This window comes from Lissotriton vulgaris, chromosome 3_2, assembly GCF_964263255.1.
Source record: "Lissotriton vulgaris chromosome 3_2, aLisVul1.2, whole genome shotgun sequence".
NCBI lineage: Eukaryota > Metazoa > Chordata > Amphibia > Caudata > Salamandridae > Lissotriton > Lissotriton vulgaris.
The window spans coordinates 266,814,878-266,829,165 of record NC_141690.1 but is presented as its reverse complement, the minus strand read 5'-3'; the positions used below and the strand labels follow the sequence as shown (position 1 = coordinate 266,829,165).

Sequence of the window (14,288 nt, the reverse complement as noted above, 5' to 3'; positions counted from 1 at the left end):
CGCCTTCAGATGCCGTATGGTCCCTCCCGACCTGCTGGAGGCCCTGGGAGGCCATCGAGGGGCTGATTCCAAACATCCGCCGTGATTGGGTGAGCGTGGGTACGGGTGTCTGACATGGTGTTCCCACCTGGCGGCACCCAAGCAACACACCTTGGAACACTAAACCCAGCCACCCCGGCGGGCAGGGGAACTGCGGAAGGCCTTTCCCCAGAAACAGCAACTCTTGGAGTCCATTAACCAGTCGCAAACTGCCCTTGAGGCCCAGATCGGGGCAGTGGGCTCAGAAGGGTCATTCCTCCGTCAAGACCTCCGAAAGGCAGTCGACCAAATCACTAAAGCAGAGACAAGGGTTTCCACAGTAGAGGACACCGTTTCCACCCACCAGAAGAGGGTCGACAAACTGGCCATGGCTTCCCAAGAATTGGCGGCGTGAGTCGGGGATGCAGAAGGGTAGGCCCGCCGCAACGACATCCGCCTGGTTGGCTTTCCAGAGGGTTGTGAAGGGTCCTCGATGGATGCCTTCCTCTCAGGTTGGCTCATGGCGCTGTTGACGCCGTACTTGGTTTTGCCAGGATGCATAAATACAAAATGATTTTTGAGTCTCATCCCATCATGGTCTTCCTGGACTACACCTGGATGGTCCAGCAGCAGCGTCAGTCCTTTGTTGCGGGCAAGCGGCGACTGCGTAAAATGAAGCTATCATATGCGTTGCAGTTCCCGGCCCGCATGAAAGTGATCTACAATTTAAAATCATTCTGTTTTGATGCCCCAGATGAGGCGTTTGCTTGGACGGACGAACGACGCAACTTCAAGCTGCATTACCCACCCCATATGGACTCAAGACTCTTCCCAGGGTGGAGAAGTGTGGCTCAGGGGTTAGAGGCGGCAGACCCGGAAGCTGAGATCGGCCCTGGACCAGGGTTCAATTCCCCGCCCCGACGGGGTTGGGCTCAATAATTCCACGGACTCGATAATTCTCGCTCCGGTGCCTACTCAACTCACGGGTTCACACTCTGCGACTCTGGGCAATAGCTTGCTTAATCTCCACAACGGCCCCTCGCGGCGGGATGCCTGGCTTTGACCTTGTGGATACCCTGCCGGTGTATCTCATAGGGGAATACCAGGACGGGTTCCCTAAGCAAGCGCATAGATGCCTGCGATGTGGGCGATTTGCGCTATATAAATACATGTACATTTACATTTACATAGGAGCGGCAGACAAAGCAGAGATGCAACTCATTGGCGAAATCGATCCCGCTCCAATTGGCGTAACCGGACTGATACTGCAGACTGAAGTAACCATGGGGTTTCGGACATTTCTCACTCGGTTTTCCTCCTTAACTAGATGGGTCACTGGTTGAGGCCACATGCTGGGATTTCTTCCTCCTAGGGTCAGGGGTCTCTGTTATTTCCCTGGAGGGTGCGAGGCCTTACACGCTCTCACCGGTTTGAGTTACGATGTGTAATGTTGGGAGGGAGGGGATCCATTGAGGGAAATCGCCAGGGTCTTCCCGTTTGGTGGCCAAGACGAGATTCCACCGTAACAGATACTCCATGTTCTAGGATGTATGGGGGTCGGTGGGAGGGCAGGGAGAGGTGCGAGGGGGGTAATTTGTTGTATGTTGATGGTTTCTGCACAACACACGCACCACAGAGTCCCATACTTTCCGCATTACCATTCGCACTACACCTTGACATGACACCCACAGCAGGCGACACTCCCCAAGGGGATCTTAACATTGTTTTCTGGAACGTACGGGGCCTATTGAATAAGGTTGAACGGGGGGCGGTACTTCACCTGGTAAAGCCTTACTCAGCAGACATCTTATTACAGGAAACACATTTACTAGGTAACAAGGCTCCATGTTTGTCTCGCTATGGCTATGCCACAGTATTCCATTCTGGCTTATCAAGGGGGGCACGTGGTACTGCCATACTCATTCATCGTAGAGTCCCATTCAAATTTACACAGCACTGGTCGGATCCGGGTTGCCGCTTCACGGTCGTTTCCGGTACTCTGGTTGGGGAACAGATCACGATTGGGAGTGTTTACGCCCCACCACCTGGTCAGACATTTATTGACGGACTGACGCAGCTGTGGGGGGGGGGGGATCTCCCGGGCGGCCTGACGATCCTCGGTGGGCACTGGAACAACATCATGACTCCCTCAGATAGATGGCGAGCTGAACCCCCAGCCGCCCCCTCTCCCAGGTCTAAACTGAACATACTGACGCACACAATGGGTTGGGTGGACACATGGCGGGCCTTTCATCACTTAGAGGCCGGATTCACATACGCATCACCTGTTCACCCCACCCTCTCACGTCGGGACTACTTGTTCCTCCCACATAGCTATATCCACAGAGTGTCACGCCTCCATCCTGCCCCGCGGCCTGTCCGATCACTCACCGATCCAACTCAAACTCCACCTGCAGACCCGCCGTGCCCCATACCCATGGTGCACGTCTCCTTGGCTGCTCAGAGACTCTTGATATCAGGAGATGCTCCATAGAGCAACCACAGATTATTTTAGTTTCAATACTGGGACCACTCAGTCCCCGATCATTTCATGGGAAGCCTTTAAACCTACAACCCGTGGGGCTATCAGCTATTGTACAGGAGAAAAGCAGCGCCACATGGTACCAGACCTAAAAGATAGACCACTCACTCTTCAAACCGCACTAGTGGATGGCTCGGACGCCGGTACCCGCTGTAACTTAATACATGTTCAACAGCAGCTACACCAGTTGCTCATAGATAATGCCAAAGAAGCCCGGCTAGCAAATAAAAACAGGATTTATCAATGGGGCGACAAATCTAGTCAGATGCTCCATAGACTGTGCCAGGCTAGGGCATTCCCGACACAAGTCCCTTTCCTGGGACCCCCTGGAGGCGATAAACGTACCTCCCCCGAGGGGGTGGTTCAAGCCTTTGCCGATTTCTATGCAGCTCTATACAGCGACCACGAGGGACTGGCCGAACCTCTCATAGATGCTTTTCTTTTAGATATCCCCCTCAGATGCCTCTCGGATGAACAGCCCATCTCTCTAGACGAGTTACAGGCAGGCCTTTCCAATACGCACCCGGGCCGGGGGCCGGGTACCGGGCCCGAACGGGTTCCCATGCAATTCTATGCGCCCCCGTATGGGGACCATTGGCCCACACTTATTTAAAGCGCTACACATGGCTTCGGAACAGGATATCCTGCCTCAAGATTGGCGACATGCTAAAATAGTTGTCTTCCTTAAACCGGGTTGCCATTCCAGAAGATCCCGGTTTGCATCACCCCATATCCCTATTGAATTTCGAGCCGAAATTGCTAGGAAAAGTCCTGGCCGATCGCATGCGCACTTGTATTCTGGACCTGGAAGATCCAGATCAATCTGGCTTTATGCCACAACGTTCTACCAAGCACAACATCAGACGGGCCCACATTTTTGTAGCTGAGACCCACCGCCTAGGATGCCCCGCGGCTGTCCTACTAGCGGATATCAATAAGGCGTTTGACTCAATGAGCTGGACCTATCTTTTTAAACTCCTAGAAGCGGTCAACCTAGGGCCCCGTTTTCGTGCCTATGTAAAATTACTATATACAGATCTTACGCCCACAGTTCGCGTGGCTGGCTATCACTCTGCCTCCTTCCCCATCCGCAGGGGGACCAGACAGGACTGCCCCCTTTCCCCGCTTTCATTCTCCTTAGCTATAGGGTCACTGGCAGCGTGAGTGCGCCTGGACGCGGTCTTCTGGGGGTTGGATGGGTTGCCGGAATGCTCAGACAGGATTGCGCTATATGCTGACAATACGTTATTCTTTATCTCCGACCCTTGGGTTACTGTGCCAAGGGTGCTCCAGATTTTGTGGGTCTTCGGAGAGACAACTGGAGTATGTGCCAACCCATCCAAATCTGTTCTGTTCCCCATATGCAGTGAGCAGAGGAGTCAAGCTTGGGCCTCACAACTGATCGTCCCAGAAGAGGGCTTCAAGTACCTAGGTGTTCATATCACCAGATGCCCCACTATAGTGTGGTCACGCAATATAGCCCCTTGCTCCCGGCGGTGCGTGAGGAAACAGTGTGGTCCCACCTCCCCATATCACTATATGGTCGGTCCCCCATTTTTAAAATGGTGTCCTTGCCACGCTTGCTTTTCAGGCTACAGAATTATCCACATCCCATTCCCCCGTCGTGGTTTCTCCAAATGAATGCGCTCCTTAATAGATTCCTTGGGGGGGGAGGAAGGGGTGGGGGCGATCCGGGTAGCCCTGGCGACGTGTATTCAATCCACGTTCTGTGGCGGGATTGCGGCAGCGGATGTTCGGGGGTACTATTGGGCATCTCAACTGTTAGTAATTAATGAATGGTGGTAAAACTCTCAAGCTGATCCAGCCTATGCAGTAGAAAGGCTCTTCCTAGCGGAATACCCGCTGCTTAATCTCCTATACAGTAATTCGTCCTAAGAGGCGCTCCCCCCGGCCTGCCGAACGGTGATTCAGCTCTGGAGATGTGTGTCCAGGTCCATGGGTTGGTGGGACATGCTGACAGGTGCTACTCCCCTTTGGCGGGGTACGCGCCTCCGTCCAGTTTCGATCCTGACGGGGTTTCGCAGATTGGATGACTTAGTGATATCTACACTCCGGGATGTAATGCGGGGACCCACACTTAACTCCTTCCAGAGGCTGCAGGAGGAGTTTGACCGACACAAATCTCAATTCCACAAATATCTGCAGCTCCGTCATGCTCTGCTTCCTCTGATTAAACACCTCCAGTCACTGTCTGAATTTCACCCCATGGAAGGTAGACTGCTAATGGGCGATCTAGGGACGCACAACATCCACCAAATTTATAAGACCCTGACCACACACTCCAAAACTAACATACATCCGACTTGGGCGGTGTGAGAGGCGGACTTACCAGCCCTGACTGACGACGACTGGACGGAGGCCCTAGCCAGCCCCAGGTATTCTGCTGTCTCCACCAGGTGCCGGCTGATACAGTTCAAATACCTCCACAGAACTTATTATACTCTCCTTCGCCTCTGGATGATGTGGGCTATACAGTCCCCCACATGCTTCCGTTGTAACTGATGACGGGTCATTCCTTCACGGCGTCTGGAGCTGCGGAGCGCTGCAACACTTTTGGTCGGACGTGCTGTCCTGCTTGGGGCGGGTGTCAGACCCTACCTAGACTGACACTTCTCCACAGCACAGACGATATCGGGGGGGGGGGGGGGGGGGGGGGGGGGGGGGAACAGATACAAGAGACACCTCCGATTCCTGGGCCTTACCTTAGCCAAGTGAGACATTGCGCAGCATTGGAAGGTCTCCTCTCCCCCCGGGGTGGCAGCATGGAAATCGGCCTTAGATAAATGTATGTCGGCTGAAGTGGTGGTGTTTCAGGCACGGGGTTGCCCACAAAAACATAGGAAGATCTGGGCCAGGAGGGCAAAATACCGGGGCACTGACCTGTCTCTCTTAACGCAACCAGCAAATCAGGACCCTCTTGAACGATTATCAATGACTCGCCAATCTAATGTGTTAGCTTGCCATGGATGCCGAACTAACCTCCTTATTGTACAAGTACGTATCACTTCTCAAGGGCTGTGTGGTGCAGGGTTGAGGGAGGGGGTGGGGTGAGGGGTGGGTTGTTAGGTCACATGTTCTGCAGACCTCCTGGAGAGGATATTTCCAGTACCTATTGTTTCCATTATTCGTCATGTGCCTATATGCCGCTTATTAGGCTTCGCCCACTTGGTACTATAAAAATCAATAAAATGTGTTGTTAAAAGACGATGATGAGGGTAGACTCACTGAAGGGAGCATAGCTGGAAGCCCATGTGGATCTTTGGGGACTGAGGGCAAGCCACAGGTAACTGGTAAATGCTGGAAATGTGCAGCTAAAGGCCTCCGAAGGACCTTGGAATTCAGGGTGCATGCTCTGCATCAGAGGCTGGATGGCACATTGGTGCCCTCTCCAGAGCAAGAATGGTGGGAAGGGGCTCATTCTCACTTTGATTTCTTATGCTTTTTCTTGGACTCTCCCCAGTGACTTTGAGCAAGAAAATGTCCTGCAGCAGGATAGACTTCAGGAAGACCAACACGACCTTCATTTTGACTTTCACCAGACACAGGATGGATACTTCCTGTATTTGCCGGCACACAGTTTCGCCATGTGGTCCCACATGGCCTTTGGATTCAACGGGGAGCAGTTGTCACAGGCCCTGGAATTGTGTTCTGAACCCAGGCACCCGGCACCCTAGACACACTTGATGAGGGTCTATCACAAAATCTTGTTTGAAACAGCCCCTCCATGGCTTGAACCCATTGTCTTAGGAGGGGGCAGCTTCCCTCGCACAGTGGAAAAATATTTGAGAAAAGGGTCTAAAAAGACCACGGAATAGTTTTGGATCTGCGTCTTAAGGCGCATAAGTAAGGGAAACTGCATCAACGCGCATGAGTGGCGCTTATATGCGGCTGCACTCGTCTCTTCTGGAGCAGAACCATGTTGGTGCGGAGCCACAAGACACTATCTGTTGGCATGCGGGGGTACTGCTCTAAAAGGTGCTGGATCAAGTCGGATGCCTCAGAAGAATTCATAAGGTGATGAATCTGCAGTTAGAAGTATGCCTCAGAATGCAAATTTCAGTGATTTACTCGCTATATTTTTCATGAAAGGTCCTGCAACATTAGGGAATTAGATGTGAAACAAACAAGAAGCCCCCCTCCCCCTGTAGACTACTTACATGTCCGGCTGGATCTCGGAGACCACATTGATGCAGTTGCCCTGGGAGATGGTAAATTCATGGTACAGCACCCAGGACGGAGGCCTTGGCAGCGGCTTCCGTGTCAAGTAGCAGGAGAAAGGATGCAGGTGAGCCACATGCTTGTGTGACAACATCAGGTAGTTCCCCTGGCCATCCACATCTTGGGCAGCCTGCAGGCCAAGATAGAGGAAATAAGTGGGTGAATGTGAAAAATAAAAGTATTGAACAGGTGTAGACAAGGGCAAATGGAAATTCACACAAAAGATATTATGAGTTAGGCACATTCACATATCCACTGACATACTCACACTGATAGCCCCACGCCATGATAAAGGGTCACTCCCCTAAATACACAGTATGGCCCTTTTACCACACACTGATCTCAGCATGTGTTCACCCTGTTGTGGACTGGCCCAGCTCAAAAACATCCTTGGAATTTCCTGTCCCCAATACTTCAGCTCCAAACCTCTTCCTCAGTTTACTCTCCCTTGCCTCCTATTACAAGAGTGAAGGAGGGATAGCACCACCGCTCCACTAAAGGGTCTGGCAAGAACAAACAGGAGCATCTGAAAAAACGTCAGCTGGGGGTGGATGAGATTGAGAGATTAGTGTCAAAAAGATCTCTCAACAATCTCACTTTAGTACCGTTTGTTGGCCAGTTGCATAGGAATGGTTTGAACAATACATGAACCAGAACCTCACTCTTTTCCTATTTCTAGATAAGAAGCTCTCACACAGCAAGTATGCTTGCGTCTCTGCCTTATTTTGAATCGGAGGTGCATTAGGATGTCACTGGCTTGCAATGTGAAGGGGTACCTGGTATTGTTTAATGGTGGGCGGTAAACTCTGCTCCTCCAGTGGAGTTTGCAGAGTTTTGCCCGCTTTGCCTAGTGAGTGGAGTTTTGAAAAATCTCCGCTAACTGCCGCACGGCAAAACTTTTTCTTGCATGTGGTTCCCCAAGTTGGCGAGTGAGAAAACTGAGTGCTAGACCGCCTCCTGGTGAGACTTCTCATCGCGGGCAGTTGTGGCAGGTAGCTACAGCTTGCGCCGAGAAAGCTGTTCCTGGAGTAGAAAATCTACTTGCGTTGCAGAAAGAAGCAACACCCTCTGCTGTGCCGCGAGGGGTCGTTCAAGCTGATTTTACGGCTTGGGACCAGCTACCAGTACTGAAAATCAGTGCAGCATACTGAACTCCGCCACTCGCGGAACTCCACAGAGTTTTTAGGTTACTCCGCTGAGCTCCGCGGAGTGAAGATCTGTGAGTTCCACCCACCCCTAGCATCGATCCAGCACCAGTAGCATGTGCTGTACATGACTATTAAAAAGCAACACAAAAAGATGATGGATGTAATGCTGAACATTGCCAAACATTCACCCCGTCACAGATCTGGGGTTAATCCATCGTTATTTTGCTCGCCACGACATTACAGTTTGGACCCAGCCATATGTAAATCAGCCATGACCCTGTTCCCGGGCTGGACTATTCCCATGAAGAACAAGGTTAAGACTGGATCAAGCCACATGCAAATCAAATTTGGGTGGCGTAGTGAGCAAAAGAATGATGGATTGAACCCAGATCTATGACTGGGGGTGAATGTTTGCTTTGTTCAGCATTCCTTCCATCATGTGTTCCTTTTTTAATTAAAAAGCAGGCATGTGATATATAAGTTCTAGAGCATCTCTGAATGACATTTTACAAGTAGGCCTGTTGGCTACAACAGGATCCATTTTAGCTGGGACAGACGTAGGTAATACTGACTGATATCTTACGCTTTCCAGCAGAATGTGCGTCAATGCTGCTGGGAGTTTGTGAAGTATCAGGGACATTTTGTTCTCTGTTGTGAAGTGGAGTGTTCCTCACTGATGTCAGACATGGAAGATTCTGCACCTCTCATGGACATGAAGCCTGAGAGAGCTCTTAAAAGAGGTGTCTCAGTTCTCAGTGAGTGAGCTCTTAAAAGAGGGGTCTAAGTTCTCAGTGAGTGAGCTCTTAAAAGAGGGGACTAAGTTCTCAGTGAGTGAGCTCTTAAAAGAGGAGTCTCAGTTCTCAGTGAGTGAGCTCTTAAAAGAGGGGTCTCAGTTCTCAGTGAGTGAGCTCTTAAAAGAGGAATCTCATTTCCTTGTTTTCCTGCAACTTTCTGGTTACCTCTTTCCCCAGATTTCCTGGGACTGAAAACATTGAGGATTGGCTGGTATTTGATCGGAATACCAGCTAGAGGCTTTGTGATGGTGCAAGTCAAAGAAACATGGACTCCTCCGTGTGTAAGCGCAGCCTTGATCATGTTTGTGAGATCTGCGAATGGAGGAAAAGCTTCACGCGTGTGGAGGACTGAAGTCCATTCATACCACTAGCCAGGCCACAGTGATTCAATTACAGCTGCTTCCGGGTGCTCATTCAGTGTGTGTGGTTAGAAGGCCAATGGTTGTAGTTTGTCCTACATGAAGGTGTTGGGTGAGGAGTACGAGATAGAAAGAAGTGCTTAAAACATAGTGTGGCGAACTGGTGGCTGCGTATGGACATGACCTGCTACAGGGCAGTGTAAGCATATATGTAGCGTGTACATGGGCACCTACACGCCATTGTTCCTTTTTCATATGTGTGCAAGAACTGAGCTGCAGTATTTAATTATTTAAGCAATGCAAGAGGTTTTACCAGCTTATAGCTTTTTGAAGGGAAAGATGGTTAAAACAGTTGCCATCCTGAAAAGTAGAGATCTTAGCCAAGCATAGATGAGAAGTTTATGTTGGAGCAAGGTTGCTCTGGTTTCATGGTCTGCTATGAGTAAAATGTAATATGTTAAACCATCAGCTGCCCATGTGAGTAGTTTAACATGCTGGAGGTGTACCTCTCAATAGGAAGGCAGAGTATCAAGCTGGTGGCTGCATTAGGAATTATCTAGAAGTTAAGAAACGGGTAGTAAACAGGAGAGAGCCCTGTTACACGATAGGCTTCCTGGACCGGCTGCTGTATTGGGGAGTCATAGTGAAATAAATAATTGCCTGAGAATCAGACAATTTTAGTCAAGTGGGAAAGCCGGGGCTGATCCCAGCTTTTCTGGTTGCACACTGTGCAATTCAGCAACTAGATGGATATCTCTTTCACCCTTTCGTTTTACCTAAAAAGTCAATGCCTCCTCTTTCATTCTTGGCACATGAGCTTAGAGCGTCGGTGCGGATGGAAGCCACATGAATGCTCGGCTCATTTTGGGCTTGAAGAGCCAAGAGAACTCGAGCTAAGCTGGAGCCCTCAGTGGCTCGCTCACCCGGGGACAAAGGAATAGGAAGGATAGGATTTGATCACCATCAAACTGTGAAAGCGGAAGTACTATCACCACAGTCCAGATCTCCTCTTTTTAAGATTCACGACTTGCTCACTACACAATTTTGTATTGGTGGAATAGGGGAGTGGGTGTTCTCTCCCCAATGGGTAAAATCACATGATTGTAGGGTAACAATCCTGTTTTCTTATCACAAACTTACTACCAGTGTTTAGTTGGATTTGTTTTTTCCTTTCACTGTTAAATAAAAGGATCACATAAATATGTTCAGAAAGTGATGACACAAGAATGAACAGTTTGTCACAAGGTTAAGCCGAGATTAATAAAACAAAAATGCCTTCTTGTTACAGGGTTCCTATCTTGCTCATTACACACCTACCCATACTCTGCGTTCACAACCAGCATCTTAGGCAAAGTAGTAAAGCTAAGATGAAACGCAAAGTCTCCTAGTGCCATGGCTAAAACATTCCTCCTGTGCCATGTCTAGCGGGGAGGTTGGGGGTTTGTGTCTGCCAACCTCAGTTAATTGCACACCTTGTTGGGGTGTCTTTAGCAAGGATTTTTTACAGCCATATCAACCTTAACAGAGCCGGTTTCGAAGCTCTGGTGAGGTTTACAGATAAAAGGCACTAAGCAAAAGTAGATTATCAGACCTAAGATTCCATTTAATTTCAATTCAATAATTAAGTGTCTTCCTTTGCACGCTTGACTTTCCAAATGTAGCAACAGCAAGCAAGATGGAGAGGGCCCCTGTGCATCGGCTCAAAGTGAGAGCACGAGGACAGTGGGGCCTAATTTAAGATCCTATTGCATCATCACAAAAGCTTTGGGTGGAAACCGGTGTCAACCCCTTTATTACCACATCACAGCAGGCGATTTAAACAAGGACAGCTAGTCCCGCAGACGCAAAAAGGCTGGAAGAGCCAACTAATAACCTTTGATAGTGTCCATTGTAAGTACTTACTGGGCCATAGATAAAACAAATCAACAACATATCAAATAGTTTGGCTTGCAACGGGTCTGTATTGGTACTGGGTCGAAGCTCTCCACTTCAAGCAGGAGTGAGACTTGTGAGATGTTTGGCAATATATAGCTTCGCTTTATGTTCCCGGATCGCCTTTGGATTCACAAGGACACACGTCACACCAATCTGCAAATCTGTCTAAACAACCAGTGCAGATTTACTTTGTCGAGAGAGGCCTGGCAGCAAGGGTGACTTTAGACAACTTTGGGAGGGAAACTGAACGCAGTCAGCTGCCTCTGCTCAAACTCCACGCACGGAGGTGTATACTGTGCACGCCCGGGTGCAGACCCCTTGCCCGCTCCTGCGACAGAAGCTTCACCCGAAGCGGTAGCTTGATCAGATGACAGATGTTCATGCCCAGAATTTCAGGGTATCACACTCTCCTGGCTAAATCAGCGGTCACTAAGAGGACTTGTGCCTCGTCATTCTTGATCTTCTTCAGAACCCGGAGCAGAAGAGGCAGAAGTGGAAATGTGTACAGGAGCCCCGTGCCTTACTCAAGCCAGCACGCATCCTGGATGGACACAGCAACACACAGAAGTTAGCATTGTGCTTTCTCGACTGTGACAAAAAGATCTAGCCAGGGTTTCTCTATTGATGGAGGATTTGCTGTGCCACGTTAGGATGCAGTCATCCATGATTTGCGACACACAACCAGCTGAGTTTGTCCACCCTGGCATTCAAAGATCCTGCCAGCTGATTCACGACCAAGGAAAAGGCCGGACATTCCAGCCACCTTCAGAGGCACATGGCTCAAAACCCCATCCCACTCAGCCCTGTTTGCTGCAGTACCACATGGTGGTGGTATCCTTAAGAACCTGCACCAGCCTCCTTTTATGGAAGATTTCAGCACCAGGCACATGGTCTGCACCTCTGACAGGTTACCGTGGAGCTGTGTTTCTGCCGGAGCTCAGAATCCTTTGATCTCCTCCTCTCTCAAATGACCAATCCAGCTCAGTAGCGACACATCAGCCACAATGATCAGCTCTTGGTGGGGAAGAGAGAGGAGTCTGCTGCCGTTCCGACTGTGGTCAAGCAAGCAGGAGTAGAAAGGCCCTACGAATGCAATGTCACCTGGCTCTCTTTAAAGTGTTCCAGGGCCGAATCATCCTACTCGATAAACAGGCGTGACCTGTCGAGAGGAATTGTCATGAGTGATGCCTAAGTGTCTCAAGAAAAGCCTGTGGATCTCATTCACATTAGAAGCCGCATCACCATGCTAGTTCCAATTGCTCTGCCCGCTCAGTGGTGGCTAGTCGTGAACATAGTATGTATTTGGTTGCATCATGAAGATCCTACTGCTTTGAGCCACAAAGGCCCGAAATTCTTCAGCAACTACAAGATCGTGTTGACCATGTCCCAGAGAGTATGTGAGCATCGCCCTAACAGACTACATGCATAGACTGACGGCTCTGCAGAAGAGACATTGTCCTCTCAGAATTGGATTGAATGGGGCCGGGGGCATCCGGGCAGTTTCGGGATGTGTGTTGCTTGGTCAGGGCTGAGATGAATTCTACTCGGAGTCGGACACAATGATTGAAAGGCGTGGGGACGGACACTGATGTTAAAGAGAAAGGTGTGAACTTTGGTGCTGGAGTGGGTATCGGTATTGTAGCCAGTGCGGAACCAGTGATGTGGTAGGGAGGCACAGACTGCACGAGGATGGATTCTTGAGGTTTGAAGGAGCCAGGAAGGTGCTAAGGATGGGCATCATCTCTTTAAAGGGTCCAATCTGTTGCGACAGCCCCGATGACCCGAGTCACTCGGGGTGCATCTGTATCAGCTGTTGAATCAACTTCTTGGCAGGTATCCGGGCTCGAGAGTGAGAGGTACTGGACATCTGTGCGACTCTCAGGCAGAGCAGTGGACAGGGAACAGATCCCGATTACCCTTCTTGTGATGCCACCTCCACTTACCAGAAGAGTGTTCTGCAACGAAGGTGGTACTGGGTCAAATCACTCAATGTCAAGCAGGAGTGGGGCTTGTGTGATTTCTAGAGCTATTCTTGAGCGATTTGGCAACATATAGCTTTGCGTTCCCAGATTTCCTTTGGATTCATGAGGCTGCGCTCTTCGCACAACTTTGAGTCGTGCTCAAGCCCAAACACCAGAGATATACATTGTGCGGGTCTGCCAGAGACATTTGCTTGAGAGAGTACAGACAAGGCTTAAACCCTGCAGGTCTTCGGAGAGGACATGTTCCCTTGCACACGGGATTTTTGAGAAAATGTATACAAAACAACTTGTCAATTGACAAGCAAAAAGTTTAAAAGAAAGTACAAGACATCAGCATGCAGAAGTGGTGCTTTTTGCAGCTCTGTTCATCACTTGGAGTGAATCAATCAATGAATTTGCCAAGTGCAACTGCTGCTGCATTAGAAGCGCCCTGGCTCTACACCAGTAGTAGAAACAAAGTTAAACTTCATAGAAAGTAAAAGTCTTTTTCTGGGCCACCGACAAACAGACTTTGGTTCGGAAAAGACCGAAGGTAAGATGGTCGAGCAATCCACACAGTGGGAGCTAGAAAGAAAACGCTCTTTGACATTGCACCAGATCTAGTTTTACACCCTTTAAGGACATACAGCAGTTTTTGATTGGCTGAGTGAAGTGCCCTGTAAGGAAAATATCTTTTTAGCTTGTTTTGAATATTAGAATATACCTAGAGCCTTTCAGATATACTGCTCTGGGCTTAACCATAAAGCTTTAAACTTGAGTCTAGCCTTAACTGGCAACTATGAAGTTGCTTCCCTGGGGAGGAACGACACACGACACCACCTACCGGTCATCAGGAACAACACTGTTTTATATATTCTAGATCCAGTGTGGCACCGGGGAAAGTCTAAAGGTTATGTTATGTTATTAGCACTTCTAGAGCGCAGGGATACTCAAGAGTGTCCCAGCGCGGAACACTCTGCCAACTGCCAACAGGACCGAGCGGAGAGCGGTTGTGAATTAGTTAAAGAGCAGGGTCTTTAGCTGCTTCTTAAACAGCCTGGGGTCTTGAGTATTCCGCAGTTCATATGGAAGGGAATTTCAGGCCTCAGCTGCCTTAAAAGATAACGAACTGCCCCCATCCGAGCAAGGCGAAAGCGGGATATCACTGAGAGCCGCTGTGAAGCAGAACGCAATTGTCTTCGGGGGACGTAAAAACTAAAGCATCTCCTAGGATAGGCCAGCCCAGATCCGTGGAGAGCTCTATGTACAATAATAAGGGCTTTAAAATGGAC

General features: G+C 49.6%; 1 protein-coding gene across 3 annotated transcripts in view; it reads right to left on the bottom strand.

Moving 5' to 3' along the window:
* Nucleotides 1-14,288, bottom strand: part of LOC147725650 (ATP-dependent RNA helicase homolog DQX1-like) — a 324,707-nt gene that overhangs the window by 26,602 nt on the left and 283,817 nt on the right. For all 3 annotated transcript variants that reach the window (XM_086964334.1, XM_086964335.1, XM_086964336.1), the window contains exon 11: nt 6,739-6,929. In XM_086964334.1, the coding sequence (XP_086820460.1) occupies nt 6,739-6,929 (191 nt within the window). The remainder of the gene's footprint in view (nt 1-6,738; nt 6,930-14,288) is intronic.